The sequence below is a fragment of the Hypanus sabinus genome, chromosome 27 (genome assembly GCF_030144855.1).
Source record: "Hypanus sabinus isolate sHypSab1 chromosome 27, sHypSab1.hap1, whole genome shotgun sequence".
In the NCBI taxonomy this organism is placed as follows: domain Eukaryota; kingdom Metazoa; phylum Chordata; class Chondrichthyes; order Myliobatiformes; family Dasyatidae; genus Hypanus; species Hypanus sabinus.
The window spans coordinates 14934037-14958212 of record NC_082732.1 but is presented as its reverse complement, the minus strand read 5'-3'; the positions used below and the strand labels follow the sequence as shown (position 1 = coordinate 14958212).

Here is a 24176-nt window from a genome sequence, read left to right as displayed (position 1 = left end):
GGTCTTCTCCGTTAAAATTAAATTATAACTAAGCAATAGGATCTGTTTGTTTTCTGCTTGAAAATAACATCAGAAAGTTTCCAAGAAAGCATTTATTTGCAAGTTTTAGATGGATTTTGTTTAAAACTCCAAGGAGGCAAGTATGTTAAACGTAAAACGGGTTTGCGAATTAGCCGCCATTTTTGTGAGGGTCAAAACAATTGCCGCCATTTTGTAAGGGGGCAAATCTCGGTAATCACCGTATTAGTCAGGGGGCAAAAAAAAGCATAGCCATCTTTGTAAGGGGCAAACGCCTGCGATCGCCATATTTGAGGGTAAAATGATACAAAATAAACGGTCAGGAAAATAGCTGTCCATTTTATTAATTTAAATTATTTCGGGCAAGGTAATTCACACTGCTTTCGCACTGATTTTGTAGGCAAAGGTATGATTTGTGATTTTGAGGTGTTTCTTTTTTTTGTTTTCATTTGAATCAGTTGGCAGTTGGGTGACGGTGTTTCCGGCCGAGGCAGGTACGGCGAAGAAGCGTTGGAGCTTGGGTTGCAGTCAGAGCGGCAAGAGGCAAAGAGTGGGGCAGCTGCTACGGTAAGCAATGAACCTCTCGAGTCATCGTGGGGCGCGCCATCCCGCTTGTGCGTTGTGCAGTTCCGGTAGTTGACCGGCGGCGGCCGGAGCCGTGGAGTGGGAGTCTACAATGTTTGTGTTCCTCCGAGCGCCATTTTGATGCTGTGGCTTTGATGTGGGAGTGGGTTTTGGTGCCGTCGTCCTCCACTGCGCTCGCACACGGCATACGACTGCCTCCCTTGCCGCTGGCCCCGCTGCCCTGGTGCGGAGTGTGCGCTGTGTGTGCCTGCGGGAAGTTGGGATGCTGCAGTTGCTTATTTGCAGAAGTTTGAATGAATGCATTTGTTTGCTTTTGTCGAGGCGCTGCTCCATCGGAATGTACTGAGCATGCGCCCCTGCCGCTTCTGGGGACTCCCTCCTTCCCCGGGATGAAGCTTCCCGCCCCCGAAACAGCGCAGGCACATCAAAGACTTTTCTCCCTGCTGAAATGTGTTGAATTGGGTCGCCAAAACTATATACGGTACTACAGGCAACACACACAAAATGCTGGAGGAACTCAGCAGGCCAGGCAGCATCTGGAAAAGAGTACAGTCGACGTTTCGGGCCGAGACCCGTCATCAGGACTGGAAAAACAAGAGGAGTACAGGCTCTGTTTTATATGGCTTTTGCCTGATCTTGATCTGTCACAAACAGTATTGCATGCCCTTATACCTAGAAATCATTTGGCTTTTTTTTCCATTTTTAGTAGGCATTGTAAATTGTGAAGTAGCAACCATACGTGTAAATTGGCTGGAATACCCATATACAAAATAAAAACTGAGAAAAATTAAAAACAAGTTGTAAACACAAAGTGCACTGCAGATGCTGTGGTCAAATCAAAACATACAAAAAAGCTGGATGAACTCAGCAGGTTGGGCAGCATCCGTTGACTGCTTCTTAAAAACAAGTTAATGTTTTTCAATTTTCGGATCTGAGAATTCCAGGCAATTTGACGTCCCTAGTTGCCATGATCCAGTGCAACTGTTAGACTGGATGAGGTTAATGGTTTTTGACCTAAGAAGTAATTGTGGATAAGATTGTATTGATTCAGATTAATTCTTTGTCAAAAGAGCATTGGTGAAGTATCTGAGATGTTAAGATCTCATTTCAGGGGTCTCTTAATTTGCTAAATAAATTCTCTCCACTAATCTCAAAAATCCTTGAAGTTTGTCAAGGCCAGTTTCACTTTTTTGATTGTTATATGTTCAGAAACAACTAAATACAGGAGCATAACTTAGAGCTACTACAATGACCATTGTATAAAACCCACCCATTATTGAGTGGTGGCTCAAGACTCTGTGGCCTTATTGTGCTGAAATCATGATCCAAATCATCGGCATATCCTTTCCTCCTGCAAATGCTACTTGGTCTGAGTTTCTGTGACAGGTTGTTTTTAAGTCGTAAAGAGTCCGTGTCTGTAGCATTTAATATATTACATTGACATCTTGAACCACTCAAGTAGTTGAGGCTCAGCTACGTAGTTCTGGTGAAGATGGCAGTGTTCCTTCCTAAAGCACGGTAGGCAGACAATATACAGTCAGCCCTCCTTATGAGCGAGTTCTGTATATGCAAATTCAACCAACCTTGAACTGAGAAAACCTGGACGTGCTCTTCCAGCACTTGTTGTTCGAGCATGTACAGACTTTTTTTTTCTTGTCATTATTCCCTAAACAATGCAGTATAACAACTATTTTACATAGCATTTACATTGTATTAGGTATCGTAAGTAATCTAGTTATTGTGGATTGGGATTGAAAAAAAATTGGAAGTTCTCTAACTAAAGAAGTCGGAACAGGTACACCCAGTATTAATTAATGTCAGTTAGTGAAATGTTTATCTTAGTATATAGTATATATTTTACCTCTATGCATATAAAACACTTATGTTTTGGCGCCGGGCTTGGGAATGGAAGTTCCTGAGTTTGATCTAGTGACAGATCGCTTCCAAGCGCACTGGCCATCCGTGCCTGGTTGATGTGGAGGATCACAAACCCAAAACCCAATAATTAAATCACTGCGTTGCTCAGTAATAATTTAGCTTTCATCGGGGCAGGGCCTTTCTCACTTTATCCTTTAAAATTGTTCCGATCGTTGACCGACTGTAGCCTAACGCTTTTCCAATGACTGATGACGTTTCACCTCTTTCCGATCACTTTATTATTTCCACTTTATTTTCAATCGTGATCATGATTATTTTTGTGAACAGAAACACTGCAGATTCAGAGCTCTGCCACCGGGTCCTAATGTCCACCGCACTGAGACAGGTTAAATAAGGCAGGGGTTTCGCTGGGTCCTAAGGTCCGCCATATTGAGACAGGTTGAATAAGGGACTTGAGCATCCACGTTTTTTGGTATCCACGACGGGTCCCAGAACCAATCCCTCGCAGATAATTAGGGCTGACTGTACATACACTTTTGACAGTTTATTTTTCTTAGCTTGATGGAGCACTTAATTGCCATTGATCCATAATATCTTGATAGCAGAACCTGATAATTTTCCTCAACTAAGTTGGCCATTGCTTATGCATTCAGAAGGACAAGTAATAAAAATTTTGCCCCTTAACTTCATTTCCTAAGATCTCATCTACATATCATTCAAAATCTGCAACTGGTGAACCCTGGCTCTACCTTACTATCATATTTCTGGTTCACTGTTTTCAAATTGTCAAATTGCCTGTTTGATATCTCGTGCTGGATTGCAAGAGATTTGATCCAACTAAATATCAAAAACTTAGCAAGTCTAGCTATAGTTGTAAAGGAAACCTCTCTCACTGCCTCTTAATCTGAGGCTCAGCTGGATCATGACAACCAACATCTAGATAAATGTCTTATTGTGTACACATTACAAAATATCACTGGCTATTTTCACTTTTATTGTCTCCTCTCCCTTTCCCTACAATATTGATTTCACAGGGTAAATTGGGGGTCCTTGCAGTAATGTGAATGCTGACATTCAAACTTTGTTCACAGGGGTTCACCTGTGCAATGAGAAATAAGTCCATGTTATCCAAATAACTTGAAGATTTCATCCATTCTTGCAAATTTAGACTTACAGAGATTTAAATGTTATAAGTGTCTATTAAATAGACAGTTCTATCTCATGACAAAACACCACAGTTGTACTTCTTAGTTTAAATTTTGGTTCATTCTTTTAACATTTTAACATCTCATTTAATTTATTTTAGATGTTATCTGCACATATTGCTCAATTACAAACTGCAATTGGATATCTGTAAATGGTACACATAAAATGGAAATATTGCTTTTGCTTTTTTATAATAGCTGATATCTATTTATTGACTCATTTTGACCACAGAGTTCGAGTACTTCTGTTTCCTGACCATCATTGTTATAAATTGCTGTTCATAGTGATATTTTGGCTGAAACTATATTATGCTGTTTCTTTAACAGGTCGTTCATTCTATTGGTGTAAACATGCCTATTCGGCGGAATGCTAGTCCCTCAGCACAGGAGAGTCCAGTGAGAAACAAGCCTACTACAGGTAAAAGACGTTTTGAAATTTTTTTCAAGATGATTGTGTTCTTTGTGTTAGAGATTAATCAAGATAAGGATGTTGTTAGAAAAACTTGGTAATTTTGTGTGTGTGTATTCAATTTAGATATGCTACTGGGTCAGTCAGTTTGGGGGCAGCATGGTGGTATACGTGGTTAGCGGAATATTATTACAGCACCAGTGACCTGGATTCCTTTCCCACCGCCGTCTGTAAGAAGTTTGTATGTTCTTACCATGACCATGTGGGTTTCCTCCTGGTGCTCTGGTTTCCCCTCACATTCCAAAGATGCACAGGTTAGAGGTTTAATTGGTTACGGGAGTGTAATTAGGCAGCTCAGGGTCATTGGCCAGTAAGGCCTGTTGCTGTGCTGTATCTTTAGATCAAAATAAAGTAAATTATTCTGTTATGGATTGTTTTGAACTGAATTTATTTTTAACTTGATATTAGTGATCACCAAGTGTTCCATCAGACCATTTGAGCTTTGTAACAAATGGAAAGCCATAGGTGGTGATTGAAGAGATGTTGTGTGAGGTGTATTACGGCATTACTGTGTGGAAGTAACTAGTACCAAATCTCCAATGGGCTAATTCTAGCACCAGTTCAAATTACCAAAATCTGTATCCTTCATTCATAGTCTATCCAACCCCCTCTTCCCCCCCCCCCACTTCTTTAGCCACAAGATGAAGATGGCAATACTTCAATTTGCACAGTCATTTCTATTATGATACTGTAGGCTAGCTGGTTGGTTGTCCATCCTATTATTGAAAATACAAATAATAGAATTGCTAGTTACAGCCTCACTCTTGATAATTTTATCATTGATATGGTGGCTAAAATTGTTTGGGGGCTGAAATGCTACATTTAGCAATGGGCCAGCGGCATGAAGCTTATGATCTACTGAATAGCTCATGTTTGGTCTTGGACCGCCATGGTGATGATCTAGCATCAGCAAGGATTTCAGAGAACTCACCTCAATTGTGAGCATGTTGATCAAGAAGTTTGAACAGCTGATCAGTTAGTGGGGAATGCAGCCATGTTTAATGATCAATGGCAATTTATTGAGAATTTAATGAGCCTTAATATCAGGACGTTTGGAAGGGCAGGCAAATTGGTAAAGAATTTCAGTAATAGGGGCAAGTTACCTACTTCCAAGCACCTTAAAACTGTGCCCTCTTGTGCTAGCCATTTTTGCCCTGGGGAAAAAAGGCCTCTGACTATCCACACAATGATTGTCTCTCATCATCTTGTACACCTCTATCAGGTCACCTCTCGTCCTCTGTCGCTGCAAGGAAAAAAGGCCAGGTTCACTCAACCTGTTCTCAAGGCATGTTCCTCAATCCAGGCCACATCCTTCTAAATCTCCTCTGCACCCTTTCGATGGTTTCCACATCTTTCCTGTAGTGAGGCGACCAGAACAGAGCACAGTACTCCCAAGTGGGGTCTGACCAGGGCCCTATATAGCTGCAACAATACTTCTCAGCTCTTAAACTCAATCCCACAATTAATGAAGTCCAATGCACCGTATGCTTTCTTAACCACAGAGTCAACCTGTGCAGCAGCTTTGAGTGTCCAATGGACTCTGACCTCAAGATCCCTCTGATCCTCCACACTGCCAAGAGTTTTACCATTAATACTGTGGCTTTCACACACCTTAACTGAAATGAAGGGTAGGATTTCAGATCAAAATTCGATGTATCTGCTATGCTGCTTGTCTCCAAAAGACTTCTGGCTTATTTTGGATTTCCTCAGATGTCCCTTAGTTACTATGTGGTTAAATCAATCTATCCACTGAACCTATTCTGGTTTAGCCTGGTTAAGTCAGGTGGGGTTGTTATTGCATTGCGAAGAAACTGTTATTAGGAGATCAGAAAGAACTGGTTAATTTGTTTATTTGATTTAAATTTCTTGATTTTAAATATGTAAGTTTTAACTTTAAATGCATGGAAGGTAAAGCCATTCAGAAGTGAAATGAAATTACAATTTCAGTAAAGCTCCATTACTTTGATTCACTGGTATAATGGCACTGTGGTGGAATGTGGCATTGAGAGTTAAGTGTTGACTCCAGACTGCATCAGGGCACATTGCATGCAGTCAAAGACAGCCATAAAAAGATTAATTTCCTTCCACCTCCCTCAGTTGTTGATTCAATTTAACATGCTGAACACCTCTTTGGTTGTTCAGTGGATGAGAGTGGTTCAGTGACACCATGGCTATCATAATTGTCAGATCTGAGTGAGTCCACAATGAACAATAAATATCCTTGGTCTTGCTACCAATCTAGTTTTGTAGGGGTTGGCATTAGTAGAAGCATCCACCGCACTATAAATTCTCAGATTAGAAGTGTGCTCTGTTTTGTGTGGCACTCTCATTAGGATAGACTTGGAATGGAGATGGCATTTACCATTAGGCAGCAAAAATAGGGAGTTGGTTATGAACCATTAGCTGCAGCAATATTGTATCCTGTAATGATCTGTAACTTTGTGGCCTGATACAGCCCACTCTGGATCATTGCAATCAAGATGGATCAGTCCTCATTCATTGATGAATGCAATGGTAGTACAAGGCATCTTTAAAAATAGGATGAAACAGGCAAGAAGGCATTGCTGGATTGGATGCATGCTAAACAGTTACATTTTTTAAACAGAGCAGACCAGTTTTAGAGTTGAAGATGAATGAAAAATCTGTAGTCCTGAATAATACCAGACAAATAGCCATCTAATAGCATAGAGACATTAAGAGCGTTCCCATTCGTGACAAGTATCAATGACAAGTTTGAACCATTTACAGTACATTTTTATCTGATGTAAACAGGAAGAAGTCTGTATTTATATAACACCTTCCCTTTAAAGATTTGCAAAACTTTGGTTGCAGCCCACAAAATATAATAGGATTCTTAGAAATAGCTTGTAGTTGCTGAAAATGGTTTCAAGATCAAGTACCCATGCTGGAAATTCCATAATCCGAGTCAGACAAATTGAGCCACTGCTTATGTATTGACAGCTAATTTGGTTCACTAACGTTTCATGTTTCTTTTTCCTGGGCATGTTAAGTTCTGCCACCAACTGACCCTAATAAAGAGCAATTGTCTAGATGAGGAGTAGGGTGACTGCAAGTTTCCCCTTGAATGAACTGCACAATGTTGTTGATAAAGATTAATTAGATTAACTGTACCCATCTTTGGTGAGGGAGGGCCCATAGGATTGGCTCTGCTTCTAGGTACAACTTGTTCCTGTCCAATTGGGATGAGGGAAACAATTTCTTGGATGGCATCAGAGGTTTCCATTATAGTAGTTATTTGTGAGAAACATAATTGATAAATAATTTGTTCAGATTATAATTTCTATTTTCTATTCATTAAGATGCAGATGTGACTTCTGAAGAATCTGTCTCAGCAGAGGAGGAACCAGAAAATGACACTACAGCTCAAGTGGAGGAAAAAAAGGAAGCTGAAAAAAATGGAGAAGAGGAGAAAGAAACCAAACCTGTGGAGGAGCCCAAAAAAGAGTATATCCATGTCAATTCAAAAATGTTGTGTGGTGCTAACATCAGAAATCTGAATAATTTGTTTTTCTGCAGTATGATGACATGCTGCAGAGAAAGGGGAGATATTTTTTATTGTTCAATGCTTACAGTTAAGTTTTTCTCTAGCAATTTTTAAGATTGGCAGCAATTGGTGTTTAAACCCAAGGCAGATAGTGAAAGAAGACATTCCAAAGTACGGCATCAAAATATTGTGCTGTGTATGTCCTGAAAAGAATATAATGTTTGGAGTACCTGTCCTTTTCCAATTCATGGACAGCTTATGTGTACTGTTACTCTGATGCCTTTTTATTTCCTCTTTTATGTCTTCAGCAATTATGTATGAGTTAGTGTTAGTGTGAAAAATTATTTTAACCTTATTTCTCAGAAAGTGATAATTAAGTTTACAATTCTAGTTTTTTGCAATATACCTTTCCTTAATAGCACGTTATAGGGGAAAATGATTGAATGCATGTCAGTAACCATTCTGCTATTCTACTGAGAAACTTGTATCCATCAGGCCTATTTAGTAGATGAGCACTATTGGATATATGAAATGAAGTATTGATACAGTTGCTTAATCCATATTTGCCATACAGGACATTGAGGGTCTCATGGCTCAACCATAAGTGATGAGCTCTGTCATCATTTGGCAATCTTTGGCACTCAATAAGCATCAGTTAAAAATAGATTATGTTAATTTTCAATGTTTTATAATTTTAATGTAAAATGTAAGGCGTAAAAAAATCTTTGATCATTTTAGTAAAATTTTATTGGAAAGAATGCTCAGTGTTGACCAATTCTAAAGTTTTATAATTTGTGACCTCTATTACAGAGAAAAGGAACCAACCAAGGATAAGAAGATTAAAAAGACCATTCCATCATGGGCTACCTTGTCTGCTAGTCAACTAGCTCGAGTGCAGAAAAATTCTCAGATGTCTACCACTGCACGACCAAAAATGGATGCAATTGTCTTGGAAGCTATTAAGGTAGACAGGGGCCAATAGAAGCGCCTACTATATATATATATTCCCTCCCTTTTGTACTTTGATCTCAAATGTTTAATGCCTGCTTTTGTGATCCTTTTTTAAAGAAACACTTGTTTAGGTCCTTTGTCTCCTCTAAACTGAAATACTTGAACACAATTCTGCTGACAATTCCTGTGCCGCATTAATAAGTTAGTGTAACATCAAAGGTTGCATTCAAACTTCAATGTTCTCATTGCAGTGTTTATCTGTAAATTTTGGTTTGGGCTCTGTGATTGTACTGTGGTTCAATCTGGCAGGTTGAGAATTCAACTGTGAAGATTGAAGCATTAGATCTAATGTGGAGCTACAAAGATTTAATGGTAGCTGAATGCATTGTTGATATGAAATAGTTTGTAGTCATGTGGCAGAAACTTTGTGCTCAAAATCAACAAGCAGTAAAGTAAAAATGATTTTAAAATAACTATTTTTCATTGAGGGACAATTATTGGCCAGAGTTTTGGAAGTAAAGCTGCTTCTGCCATTCAGAGTAATGCTATGCATCTTTTATATCTATCTGAGAGAACAGGGTGTCTGTTTATGCTTATTTGAGAAATGACACTCTGGTATCATGCTCTCTCCATGCTGCATTGCTGCATTGGTGCAGGATGAGCTCAGCTGTAGATATGCATTGGAATAGGTTCAGTCTTGAGGTATTGAAAGGAGCTGCAAGTTGTATACCTGGGATAACATGGGGGTAGAAATAGGAAGCCTTTGTTTTTAAAGCAAAGTTCAGTGTTGGCTGGATTGTGAACAGTCTATTTCACATTAGACTTGGGTGTTGCCATTTGTATCAGCTACATAGGCACACTATTTGAAGTCTGACAATTTTGCACTGATCTGAAATCAAGCTTTGAAATCTCAGCAATGTGTTAGAAATTGATTTTCAACTTGAACTCAGGATTGATGATCCAAGTATCATGAAATGTTCTTAAAACTATCTCAAATTGTACTTACATATTGTGTGGCTTATTGTTCTTTGCTGTTCAAATTAATTTGGTTAAAACAAAATATCCTCTTTGTAGGATGACCATTATAGTGAGAGTCGTTTCAAACTTGCAATGCACGCTGAAAATGGGACAATTTAAAAATATTCAGACACTTTTCAGGCTTGTTTCCAGAAGTCTGGTGCTTCCGTTGTCGCCATAAGAAAATATATCATTAACAAGTATCCATCACTGGAACTCGAACGCAGGGGATACATACTAAAGCAAGCCTTAAAACGGGAGCTGCAACGAGGTGCTATTAAACAGGTAACCATTAGATTGTTTTTTATGGAGCTGCCTTCCTGTATTTTTTTTGTTGAATATTAAGTGAAATCCAGAGGTTGCAAGATAAGTCAGTGTGGATTGCATTCTGTATAGGAGACAACAAGCTGGAGGAACTCAGCAGGTCAGGCAGCATCTGTGGAAGCAAACAGTCAATGTTTCGGGCCGAGACCCTTTGTCCAAGAAACGAAGGGTCTCGTTCCAAAACGTTGACTGTTTGTTTCCACAGATGCTGCCCAACCTGCTGAGTTCCTCCAGCTTGTTGTACGTGTTGCTTTGACCCCAGCATCTGCAGTGTACTTTGTGTTCTGTATAGGGAAGTTTCTGCACTGGAAAGATGGTATTGTGGCGACCCATTTCCTAGCGCACTCGAACCAGCTCACAAATAGCCAGCGCGCCGGCATAAAGGCCAGTCCCAAAAGGGCACCAGGTCTGCTTCACCAACAAAGGGAAAAGCTTGCACGGGACTGTGAGTACATGCCTCCTACAGCATCCGTGCCTGGGGAGGGCGGGATCAGGGAGGCTTTAAAGCGAAGCCGCGAAGTTCGAATAAAATCTTCCTTAACTGCAGCTTACTGACTCCGTGTCGTTATTTTAGTGCTGCGTGTAGCACACCGCTACAATTGGTGACCCTGACGGTCCAAACGATATTTGGACCGGAGATGAACGACACCGCACCTGTTCATGCAGTTTCGTTGAAACTGCCAAGCTTCTGGACGCTGCGACTTCACCTATGGTTCCAGCAAGCAGAAACCCAATTCCGCGTTCGGCAGATAACCTCAGAGGACACACGTTACTACTACGTGGTGAGCTCCCTCGACCAGGAGACAGCCGCCCAGGTTGAGGAGTTCATACCGTCGCCCCCGGAGGACGGCAAATACACGGACTTCAAAGCCCTACTCATAAGGACTTTCGGACTCTCACGGCGTGAGCAGGCTGCCCGTTTACTGCACCTGGATGGTTTGTGGGACAGACCTCCATCGGCTTTAATGAATGAGATGTTGTCTCTGGCCGGCGGACACAAGCCCTGCCTCATGTTTTGAGCAGGCATTCCTGGAGCAGCTGCCCGAGGACATACGCCTGCTGTTGTCCGACGCGGATTTCAGTGACCCCCGGAAGGTGACAGCCCAGGCGGACTTGCTGTGGAACGCCAAGAAGGTGAGTGGGGCCTCTGTCGCACAGATCACCAGGCCGCGCTCCCAGCAGCAAACCTGACCCGGCCCGGCCACAGAGCCCGCTAACCCCAGAGGCAGGGATGGGGAGCTCAACGAACAATGGTGCTTCTATCACCAGCGGTGGGGCGCAGAAGCCTGCCGCTGTAGCCCGCCCTGCAAGTTCCCGGGAAACGCCAGGGCCAGCCGCCGCTGATGGCTACGGCGGCTGGCCATCGGGATAGCCTCCTGTATGTGAGGGACAAGCGGTTGGGACACCGTTTTTCGGTCGACACCGGTGCCGAGATCAGTGTCTTACCTCCGACGAGTTACGACACCCGCAGCAGAGCACCGGGTCCCCCCCTGAGGGCCGTGAACGGCAGCACAGTAAGGACCTATGGCACCCGTACGGTGCAGCTACAGTTTGGCTCCAGCCGGTTCACATGGGACTTCACACTGGCTGCCTTAGCCCAACCGCTTCTGGGTGTGGATTTTTTTCGGGCTCACAGCCTACTGGTCGACCTGCCCAGGAAGAGACTGGTCCACACCTAGACCTTTCAGACGTACTCCCTGGGTGAAGCCCAGTTGCCAGCCCCTCACCTCGACTCCATCACGCTGTCCGACAACGACTTCACCAGGGTCCTGGCGGATTTCCCATCGGTTCTGGCACCGCAGTTCACGGCAGCCATGCCCAGACATGGCGTACAGCACTACATCCTGACACAAGGACTACCCCTCCACGCCCATGCCTGAAGGCTTCCCCCAGACAAGCTCCAACTGGCGAAGGAGGACAAGAGTATGGAGGAATTGGGGATCATACGGAGGTCCGACATCCCATGGGCCTCCCCCCTGCACGTGGTGCCCAAAGCGGTGGGATACTGGAGCAACTCATCACGGGTCGCTGGCGACCCCTGGCATTTTTCAGCAAACACCTGCGACAGCCCGAGCTCAAATACAGTACTTTCGACCGGGAACTGTTGGCGCTATACCTGGCAATCCGGCATTTCAGGTACTTCTTGGAAGGTAGGCCCTTCACCGCATTCACAGACCACAAGCCACTTACCTTTACGTTCACGAAGGTGTCCGACCCCTGGTCGTCCCGTCAGCAGTGCCATCTGTCCTAAATCTCTGAATACACGATGGATGTCCGGTACGTCTCGGGTAAGGACAATGTCGTCTCGGATAAAGACAATGTCGTGGCGGACGCGCTCTCTCTCCCTAACATTCATGCCCTTTCCCAAGGGGTAGACTTTGAGGCGCAGCAGGCAGACGAGGAGATCCCTAGTTACAGAACCGCAGTCTCCGGTTTGCAGCTCCAGGACCTCCCCGTAGGCCCAGATGAGAGGACCCTACTCTGTGACGTCACCACCAGCCAACCCTGTCCCGTTGTCCCGGCAAACTGGCGGTGCCGTGTTTTCAACTCCATTCATAACTTAGCATACCCCTCCGTCAGGACAACCGTCCGGATGGTCTCTAGCATGTTCATTTGGCACGGTCTCCGCAAGCAGGACAGTGAATGGGCCAAAACGTGCATGCACTGCCAGACATCCAAGGTGCAGCGGCACACCAAAGCTCTGCCGCAGCAGTTCCACCCCACCCACCGGCGTTTCGACCACATTCATGTGGGTATTGTGGGCCCCCTGCCAGTGTCGCGCAGAGCGCGGCACCTCCTCACTATCGTGGACCGGTTCACCAGATGGCCAGAGGCGATCCTGCTCACCGACACCACCTCCGAATCTTGCGCCCGGGTACTGATCACCTGGGTGTCCCGCTTTGGTGTACCGGCCCACATTACCTCCGACAAGCGCCCAGTTCACCTCCAGCCTGTGGTCAGCTGTGGCCAGCCTTTTGGGGACACAGCTTCACCACACAACTGCCTACCACCCACAGTCTAACAGCCTGGTGGAGCATTTCCACCGTCACCTAAAGTCGGCTCTCATGGCCCGCCTACGAGGAGCTAGCTGGGTGGACGTGCTTCCCTGGGTCCTACTCAGCATCTGCACGGCACCTAAAGACGATCTGCACACCTCGTTGGCCGAGTTGGTGTACGGTGCACCCCTGGTCATCCCCAGGGAGTTCATACCAGCCCCAAGGGGGCACGACGAAGAACCCGCAGCAGTCCTGGGCAGACTACATGAGAGGCTTGGCCACCTGGCCCCCATACCCACTTCGCAGCATAGGCAGAACCCGACCAGCATACCTGAAGACCTGCAGAACTGTAAGTTTGTGTTTGTACGAAGGGGCGGGCATCGGCCACCGCTGCAACGGCCTTACGAGGGGCCGTTTACGGTGCTCAGGAACAATGGGTCCACATTCGTGCTGGACGTTGGGGGGAGAGAGGAGGTTTTCACAGTGGACCGACTCAAACCGGCCAATGTGGATGTGGCGCAACCAGTCGAGTTCCCGGCACCATGGCGCAGGGGCTGACCTCCCAAACAGGGTCCAGCCCAGACTGTGGACATTGGGGGGTGTATCGCCAGTTCTGGGGGGGGGGGGGGGGGGGGGGGTTATGTGGCGATCCACTTCCTAGTGCACTCGAACCAGCTCACAAATAGCCAGCGTGCCGGCATAAAGGCCAGTCCCAAAAGGGTGCCAGGTCTGCTTCACCAACAAAGGGAAAAGCTTGCGCGGGACTGTGAGTATGTGCCTCCTACAGCATCCGCGCCCGGGGAGGGTGGGATCAGTGAGGCTTTAAAGCGAAGCCGCGAAGTTCGAATAAAATCTTCTTTAACTGCTGTTTACCGACTCCGTGTCGTTATTTTAGCACTGCGTGTAGCACACCACTACAGTATTGCTTTTTTCCTCCTTGCTTATCTGACTTCTAAATTGGTCCTCTCCATTGCTAGGATAGTGGGTACATGTTTACATTTCATAAATAATGGTTCATCTGTACCTAGAACATAGTGTGAAGTTGTAATTGCTACAATACAAACATAATACTTTGCTGAATGGAGGGATTACAATTTGAGGAACATTTAGTAGATTGAGCATGTTTGCAAAAAAAAAGAAAGGACTATGGGAAATGATATTGCTATTGGAGCCAAGGTGTGTCTTTTGTATTCCCTATTTGACTGGTTTAAACTTTCCAAGGCTAGGCCCAAGGAATTCTGAAATGTCTTTGGAATCAGTACACATCAGAACAGCACATTGTAATAACATGGTTGCTTTGCAAGGATGACAGAGCAATGGTTTTGGGTAGGAGTCTGAAGGAGGATTTGGTGAAAACACATTGCAAGGGAGAGGTGGTTATATTTGGAGGTTGATGTCTTTACTCTGCTATTTGTCTAAATATACTCTGGCTTACTTGGGAGTACTGAATAATAATTCAGACTGAACAAGTTCTACACTCTGGCTGCTTTATTAGGTATACCTTTACACCTTGTTAATGCAAATATCTAATCAGCCAATCATGTGGCAGCAACTTCTGAGAGGTTGGAAGAGAATGGCCAAGCACATGCTACAACAATGGTGCAGAAGAGCATCTCTGAATGCACAGCACATCAAACCTTGAAGTGGATACACTGCAGCAGCAGACCACTCAATGGCTACTTTATTAGGTATAGGGGGTATCTAATAAAGTGGCAACTGAGTGCATTCTGTCACTATTGGTGTCTCATTTTGAGTTCAGTAATGTCTAAATTTCATTGAAATTTTAGTCCACCAAAAAGAGTGAGAGTGTGATGGATTGTTTTGTATAATTGTTAACCTTCTGAAAAACTGTTCCAGGTAACAAGATGAATAACTTCTTGTAAATGCATGATAATATTGCTATTGACCTCCCAAGCTAGTTTACTATTTACAGTGCATTACATACAAGAATAATCTTGAATGCATCCTGTTCTTCAGGTGAAAGGAAAAGGTGCCTCTGGAAGTTTTGTGGTTGTGTCAAATGCAGGGAAACAATCACATAAATCGAAACATGACAAAAAGGTAATTGCATTGCTATTGGTGTAAAAATGGAATATTAATATTTTTCTTGTCTTTTGCTCTTTTACCAACAGCGTTTACTATTTTGTTTGAGTTTTTTTCATGTCAGGAGTGCAGTGTGCAGCTTTGGCAGACCTGTAACTCTAAATAATCTATGTTTTGGATTAAGACTTAACATGTGGGCTGAGAAAGTACAGCAGAGATGACCAGTATACGTAGAACTAGGCAAGGAGGGAGGTGATGAGCAACTAGAGCTAAGGGGGAGAGTGGATGTAGAATTAGGAGTTGAATGTTGATAAGTGGAGATAGTTCGCATGAGCTCTCAGTTTATCATTTCACCTACCGCTCCCATTCCTACATTGACCTGTCAATGTCCTTCACTGTGATGGTGAGGCCAAATGCAAACTAGGAGAATGATACTTCATTCTGCCTTGGTTGTCTGCAACCCAATGGCATGCACATTGAAATTTCCAATTTCAGGTAAGCTTCAACCCATATTTCCACCCAGGTTCTCTCAACCACCCCTCTCCCCACCAGTTACATCTTCCTACCATCCCTCCTTTATCTGGTTCCACTGTTCAGCATATCAGTTCTTTTGCCCATCACTACTTTCACCCTACCCTCCATACTGCCCTCTACTGTCAGCCATGATGCAGGATTTTAACCAGAAACATTGACAATCCTTCTGTTTCTACACTTGCTGCCTGAGTTTCTCTGGATTCCAGTGTTTGCAGTCTCTTTTATCCGGATAATAAATTTTCCAGTGAACCTGATGAGTTTGAATAAAGTGGGAAATAACAATTTTAACTTGAATGACCTGTGGTATTCCCACCACGCCTTACGGTCCTGAACCCCATTTACTGACTGGATCTTCTGGGATTTTCGTGCACAGCAATCTCCAGAGATTACAGAGAATGGAGTGAGAAACTAAAAAAAAGCATCCAGTGAGTGGCAGTTCTGTAGGCAAAAATGCTTTGTTATTAATGAGAGAGGCCAGAAGAGAATGGCCAGACTGGTTCAAGCTGGCAGGAAGGAGATGTTAACTTAAATAACCATGCATTACAATAGTTGTGTGCAAGAGAGCATCTCCGAATGCACATGTCAAATCTTGAAGTGGATGGGCTGCAGCAGCAGAAGACTAAGAAGATGCGCTGTGTTACTGACTGGATCCATAATTGACACCATGGACTGATGACTGGGCAGTTGCTAAACAATTGGGTACTGGATTATCAGAATTTTACCATAGTTCCATCCGGTGGGTCCCATGGTACTTAATATTAGGGCATTTGAGTTCATAATTTATTATGATGCAAACAGCAGATGCTGGAGGGACTCAGCGAGTCAGGCAGCATCTATTGAGGAAATTGGATTGTTGACGTTTGATGAAGGGTTGACTCTTGCTTTCCTCCATAGATGATGCCTGATCCAATGAGTTCTTCCAGCATGTCATGTCTTGCTCATCATTAATATTGGAAATGTATGAGGCCAGTAGGGAGCTTCAGAAGCATTTTTTTGAGGGCTAGATGCATTTACATGTCCACATTGCAAGTATTTGGGTCACAAGTGGAATATTTCTATTTGGAATTTATTTTCGAATGATTTGTTCATTGCCTAACAGTATTTATTATTGCTTCAATGTCCTAAATTGCTTAAGAAAATATCTAATCGTTCAATGCAATCATTCCTCAGAAGCTGGTGAGTAAACTGTCTTTGTTGGATATTGGACTTTTTGACAGAGTGACCTGAGTCAGTGTTTGCAGCAGCATCACCATCACAGTGAGCACTGATCCCCTCAGACTTGCATACTACCCACTACTACTCAGCCCACCACTGTTCACAATGATGACGCACGACTGTACTGCTAGATCCAACTCTAACCTCATCATTAAGTTCGCTGATGACACTACAGTGATTGGCCTCATCAGCAACTATGATGACTTGGAATCTGGAGAGGAAGTAGAGCGGCTTGTGGACTGGTGCAGACTGACCACTCTATATTGCACATCAATGACTCCTCCATGGAGCGAGTCATGAGCACCAAGTTTCTTGGAGTGCATATGACAGATGATCTCACCTAGTCCCTGAACACCACCTCTTTAGTCAAGAGAGCACAGCAGCACCTCCACTTCCTGAGAACATTGAGGTGAGTGAGGCTCACTACCCCCATTCTAACTACAGTCTACCAGAGCACAATCAAGGATGTCCTGACCAGCTGTATCACCGTTGCACATGGGAATTGCAAGGCATCTGCACTGCTATGGTTATGAGGACTGTTCAATCTCTCTTCTCCACCTCCTCCCTTCCCCATTTCTAAGACATTTGCCTGAAGTGCTGCGTTCACAGAGCCCTCAGCATTGTCAAGGACCCTTCCTATCCATCCTACAATCTCTTGTGGGTGGAAGCTACTGCAGTATAAGAACAAGGATTTGGGCTGGATAACGGCTTCTTACTCCAGGCTGTGAGACTTCTGAACACCCTGCTACCACCTAGTACACATTACTTATGACAGCGCAAATAACAGCATACAGTTGCAAGAAAAAGTTTGTGAACCCTTTGTGCAATTACCTGGTTTTCTGCATTAATTACTCATAAAATGGGGTCTCATCTTTATCTAAGTCACAATAATAGACAAAAACAATCTGCTGAAACTAATAACAGACAAACAATTGTACTTTTCATGTCCTTATTGGACACATTGTTTAATCGTTCACAGTCCACACTGGAAAAAGTATGTGAACCCTGAATTTAGTAACTGGTGGAACTTCCTTTAGCAGCAATAACCTTACACAAATGTTTCCTGTAGCAGCTGATCAGACTTGCACAAAGACAAGGAAGAATTTTAGATCACTCTTCCATACAAAACTGTTTCAGTTCATCAGTATTTCTGGGATGCCTTGCATGTACAGCCCTCTTCAGGTATCAACTAGGTTAAGGTCTGAACTCTGACTTGGCTATTCCAATACATGGATTTTCTTCTTTTTAAACCATTCTGTTGATTTACTCTTATGTTTCAGATCATTGTCTTGTATCAACCAACTTCTATTAAGCTTCAGGTGATGGACCGCTACGTTGACATTCTCCTGTAAAATGTCTTGATACAATTTTGAATTCATTGTTGCCGCAACGATTGCAAGCCATCCAGGCCCTGAAACAGTAAAGCAGCCCCAAACCATGATGCTCCTTCCACCATTCTTCACAATTGCAATGAGGTTTTGGTTTTTGTATGCAATGCCCTTTTTCCTCCAATCTGCCAAAAAGTTCAACTTTTGTCTCATCTGTCCTCAGAACATTGTCCCAGAAGTGTTGTGGGACATTCAGGTGGTCTTTTGCAACTTTGAGACATGCATCTTTTTTTTTGGAGAGCATTGGTTTCCTCCATATTGTCCTTCCATTAACCCAATTCTTGTTTAGTGTTTTTCTTATAGCGGACACATGATTAGAGACAAGTTCTAGAGATTTCTGCAGGTCTTGCTTTTCACCTCCTTCAACATTGCATGTTGTGTTCTTGGTGTGGTCTTTGCAGAACACCCGCTCCTATTGAGAATAGCAACTGTACTGAATTTCCTCCATTTGTAGACACTTTCTCTTACAGTGGACAGATGAGCGCTCAGGTCTTTAGAAATGTTTTTGTAGCCTTTTTCAGCTTCATGCATCTCTACGATATTCTGAGGTCCTCTGAAAGATGTTTCTGATCGAGGCATGGTGCACCTAAACAGATCTTTCTTGAGAAGAGCAGCCTCTGTCAGTAACCTGACTTTGTATGTTTTTTTATAGGGAGGGGCACCTCGACAACCTACACCTCCAATCTCCTCTCATTGATTGGAACACCTGACTTCAAATAGCTTTTGTAGAAGGCATTACCCCAGAGGTTCACATTTTTTTGAACTAGGCTGTGATTGTTTAAATGGTGTACTCAGTATTGACGAGAAGAAGTACAATTGTCAGTTATTAGTTTTGGCAGATTGTGCTGGTCTGTTAATGTGACTTGGATGAAGATCAGACCACATTTTATGAATAATTTATGCAGAAAACCAGGTAATTGCAAAGGGTTCACAAACAGTTTCTTGCACATGTAGCTTTGTATATTTAACTATATTTTGTATATGCACTTTATGTCAACTTGTACATCTAGAGTGCTTTTTTATTGGTTGATATTTTAAGTGAAACAGTACATCCAACTCTTCAAATGTTTTATCATACAGTTGGTTCTTGTCTGTAATCAGGTTACCAAGCTCTGTTTCATACTAGTGAATAGACCTTGTGAGCATTAGCAGAAATGACCATCTGAACTTTCACTTTTTTTTTTGCAGTTTCTTGGTCACAATTTTTCACTGATTCATAAAATTGCCATATTGATAACCTTTTTTTCACTTTTCAGTCCATCAGTCTGAGTTGAAGTCGGACCTTGATTGCCTCAAACTTTGCATTTTGTACCTCTGTGCTGACAATTTAAATGGATTTAAGAAAAGTTGTTTTTAATCAAGCATGCTATTCTTTTTTAATAGAAATCTGCTTCATCTGGACCAACGGAGCAGCCAATAAAACTGGAGGATGCACTACCACTGGCATTTACAAAGCTATGTGAACCTAAAGAGGCATCATACAGTCTTATAAAGAAGTATCTCCTTCAATATTACCCCAAACTGAATGCTGAGAGCAGGTATGAAAGTGAAGATTTATATTCGTGCATTTGCCCAAGACCACAACTAAAGTGTAAACCTCTACTTTAAGATTCAGCTTGAAAGACTATGGATTCTATTAGCATGGTCTTTTTTTCATTTTTGAAGATCGGTCACCAGGTGAAGTAAGGTTGCCCATTGCTCAGGTTTATTTGTCGGGTAAAGTTGTATTTTCAGTCTTAATTGGTTAGATAACTGACTACTTCTGCTGAGCAAACTGAATTTTAGCTATGCAAGTTATCCTCCAAAATTAAATCGTAGACAGTAGAGGCAAAAAAAGGAGAATAGTTTTCTAATTTAACCATAGTCACCAAATGTTAGTCATAGTAAGACAGAGAGAACATAAAGTTACATGCATACAAAAGGGAAGAAGTTCAGAGCAGCAATGTTACTTCATAGCAGCTTTTATTCTTATGGCCTAGTGTTTATCCCCTCTGTGTGATTTCTTTTCCCTCTGCATTGCTCTGTTTTACCTTTTCCATCTATCTGTCCCATTCACTGGTGAGCATGATCATCTTCCCTTTCTCTGGGAAGAACAAAGTAGAAATTAAGTGACTCATGGTCAGGAAAAGTACTTTAGTGTGCTACTAAACCTTTTTTAGCCTTGCTACAAAATCCTGCCATTCTCAGTACATGAAATAGGCTGTTCATTTCTGTGAGGCATGAATGATGTGGGGTTGTAATGTTGATTTTTTTTTTCCTGTTGTATTTCTAACATTGACAATTATTTTGCATGTGCTTGATTTGCAGGCCATATTTACTTAAACAGGCTTTGCAAAGAGCTGTAGATAAGGGTCAGCTGGAGCAGATCACTGGCAAGGGAGCATCGGGCACATTCCAGGTAAGAACCACTAATGCTAGATGTGAAAAATGGATGGGCAAGGTTGTCAGTTTAAGGTACATGCGTTCTGCTGCATTGAAATACACTTCAGTCTCACCACCTTTTGGAAATTATCCTGAGGATTTTGTGTCATCCTCTGCTCTCACCCCAATTTGGGATTTTATTAATTTGTTGGAATATCCTCAAAACAAATTTCATTGTATATATCATTTATCATTTTAATTTTTACCTCTTCACAAAGATCCTGAGAGTAAAGGAAACTGACATGCAGTTGTTGCAGGACTCCTGATATTGAACAGTCAAAAGATCCAACCACTAACCACAGCCACCACTTACTCTTGCTTACACTGCACCAAAGTATGTGGATCCCAGATTGACTTCTACGGCCACCTGAGGACCTACCAATTGACAACCCTTTAAGAGAACTTAATACTTGACTGGAGTGATCACACTACTACTACTTCCTGAATGGATACTGATGTTTGGTATTAATTATTAGAGAGCAGAAGAAGAAATAAGTTGGTTTTTTTAAATTAAATCAGTGGGTCTCAATGTAGGCAATATTCTTTCCCCCCCCCCCCCCCCCCCCCCCCCCCCACTCCCTGCTGGGGTCATTTCATAGGGGCCACAAGTTAAAAAAACAAGAAACAAAAACAAGAAATACATATATACAGTGGCATGCAAAAGTTTGGGCACCCCAGTCAAAATTTCTGTTACTATGAATAGTAAGTGTGTAGAAGATGAACTGATCTCCAAAAGTCATAAAGTTAAAGATGAAACATTCTTTTCAACATTTTAAGCAAGATTAGTGGATTATTTTTCTTTCATACAATTTTAGAGTGGGAAAAAAAAGGAGAGGAACACCATGCAAAAGTTTAGGCACCCCAAGAGATTTGAGCTCTCAGATAACTTTTACCAAGGTCTCAGACCTTAATTAGCTTGTTAGCTTCTACACAGTCATAATTAGGAAAGGCCAGGTGATGCAAATTTCGAAGCTTTATAAATACCCTGACTCTTCAAACCTTGTTCAGCAATCACCAGCCATGGGCTCCTCTAGCAGCTGCCTAGCACTCTGAAAATTAAAATAAATTGTGCCCACAAAGCAGGAGAAGGCTGTAAGAAGACAGCAAAGCGTTTTCAGGTAGTCATTTCCTCACTTCGTAATGTAATTAAGGGATGGCAGTTAACAGGAACAGTGGAGGTAAAGTTGAGGTCTGGAAGACCAGGAAAACTTTCCGAGGGAACTGCTCATAGGATTGCTAGAAAAGCAAATCAAAACCCCCATTTGACTGCAAAAGACCTTCAGGAAGATTTAGCAGACTGGAGTGGTGGTGCACGGTTCTACTGTGTAGCGACCCCTGCACAAATATGGCCTTCATGAAAGAGTCATCAGAAGAAAACCTTTCCTGTATTCTCAGCACAAAATTCAGCATCAGAAGTTTGCAAAGGAACATCTAAACAAGCCTGATGCATTTTGGAAACAAGTCCTGTGGACTGATGAAGTTAAAATAGAACTTTTTGGCTGCAATGAGCAAAGGTATGTTTGGAGAAAAAAGGGTGCAGAATTTCACGAAAAGAACATCTCGCCAACTGTTAAGCACGTGAGTGGATCGATCATGCTTTGGGCTTGTGTTGCAGCCAGTGGCACGGGGAACATTTTGCTGGTAGAGCAAAGAATGAATTCAGTTAAATACCAGCAGATTCTAGAAGCAGACATCACACCGTCTGTTTAAAAAAAATGCTGAAGATGAAAAGAGGATGGCTTCTACAACAGGATAATGATCCTAAACACACCTCAAAATCCACAATGGACTATCTCAAGAGGCGCAAGCTGAAGGTTTTGCCATGGCCCTCACAATCCCCTGTCCTAAACATCATCGAAAATCTGTGGATAGACCTCAAAAAAGCAGTGCATGCAAGATAGCCCAAGTATCTCACAGAACTAGAAGCCTTTTGCAAGGAAGAATGGGCAAAAATCCCCCAAACAAGAATTGAAAGACTCTTAGCTGGGTACAGAAAGTATTTACAAGCTGTGACACTTGCCAAAGCGGCTGTTACGAAGTACTGACCATGCAGGGTGCCCAAACTTTTGCTTCAGGCCCTTTTCCTTTTTTGTTATTTTGAAACTGTAAAAGATGGAAATAAAAAAGTAATTTTGCTTAAAGTATTAAAGAAATGTGTCATCTTTAACTTTATGCCTTTTGGGAATCAGGTAATCTTTTACATGCTTAGCTATTCACAGCAACAAATTTTGAGTAGGGGTGCTCAAACTTTTGCATGCCACTGTATGTATATTTATATGTGTGTGTATGTACACACACACTCTCCCTCTCTCTCCTGAAAATGTATACTAGATGCAAATGAGGCAGTGAAACAGCATTGTGTTGGAGGGGGTGTCAATGCCTGCTTCCTGCTTGACCATGCACAACTTTAACTTCATCAAATCAAATGCATTTCATGAGCACCTTTTTCAACAACTTTGTGAGGAAAAACAAGTAGGTATTTTTGTTGAATGGATACTAATGCAATCAGAGATCTGAAGGTTATCGAAAGATAATTGTGTTCATCACTTTGTTGTACCTTGGGATAGTATTGTAGCATTTCTAAGTTATAAGAACACATTGTCCCTGCTAAGTCTGACATTTTACCTGCTGGGTATATTTGAAAAACTGAATTTATTAAACAGTTACCAGGAAAAAAACTGCAATCTCATATCATGCAAAGAGGCTACTACTTTCCCTGGGAAACTCTAAAACTTTTCAGCATCAATATTGGACGTCACGAGCTTATGCAATTTCCTTTACTGGCCACTCTTAAAATAGAATAGAATGATGATGATCTGATTGTATATCTTAATCATTTGAAACAACTGCACATTGATAGCGAATTTTGGTTCGGCAACCTACTGGAGATGCATATTTCCAGATTGGGTGATGGATCCATTTGGGGTGAAAGTGAATGATGTTGATCTAACAGTTCAAGCAAAATTCAAATGCAGCAAGCAAAATTTCTGGATAATAAGGTATATTCAAAATAAGTTTCCACAGCTCTGGGAGAAAACAAAGTTGTTTTCAGTTGGATTTTCCACCTCTTTCCTAGTTCAGTGTGGTTTTAGTTAAGCTCTTCACCTGCTTCAAAAGCTTGTAACCGTCTTGATGTAAAGAGAGGTGATCTTTGATTATCTTTAACCAAGTTGTAACTAGATAATTCAAAAACTCGCTAGTTTGCATCATTTGCAAGGATCTCAATAAATACCCTAAGTAACAATGTTAAGCTCTTTATTGTTGCTGCTTGGAAGAATATTTTATAAATATATTATAAATAAAGTATCTTATTCAGAGCTTTGAAATAGACTTAGTTTTCATATATACCCGTAACACTATATTTAACATATTACCTATAACCTGTTGAAACATAAATATTGACGTTTATTAGAATAATTAGTACAGTTGACCAAAAATAACATTAGCAACTAAGGGACTGGCCACAGAGCTAAATGAAAGTCACAAGTTGGGCACGAGCAGAAAAAGGTTGAGAACCACTGGATTATATAACTGCAGTCAGACATTGGTTAGTGAATTTGGGCAGGGATGAACTCTCACATGGAGGCTTTAGTTAAATTTGGTTAAACTGGGCAGAACCATCCCATT

General features: G+C 42.3%; 1 protein-coding gene across 1 annotated transcript in view; it reads left to right on the top strand.

The window, feature by feature from the left end:
* The first annotated feature begins 285 nt into the window (after positions 1 to 285).
* hp1bp3 (heterochromatin protein 1, binding protein 3) overlaps positions 286 to 24176 on the top strand; it is a 36173-nt gene continuing 12282 nt past the window's right edge. The window contains exons 1-9 of the mRNA XM_059951764.1: positions 286 to 385; positions 477 to 585; positions 4014 to 4104; positions 7476 to 7620; positions 8471 to 8624; positions 9770 to 9913; positions 14926 to 15009; positions 19512 to 19666; positions 20436 to 20526. Of these exons, the coding sequence (XP_059807747.1) occupies positions 4038 to 4104; positions 7476 to 7620; positions 8471 to 8624; positions 9770 to 9913; positions 14926 to 15009; positions 19512 to 19666; positions 20436 to 20526 (840 nt within the window). The 5' untranslated portion in view covers positions 286 to 385; positions 477 to 585; positions 4014 to 4037. The remainder of the gene's footprint in view (positions 386 to 476; positions 586 to 4013; positions 4105 to 7475; positions 7621 to 8470; positions 8625 to 9769; positions 9914 to 14925; positions 15010 to 19511; positions 19667 to 20435; positions 20527 to 24176) is intronic.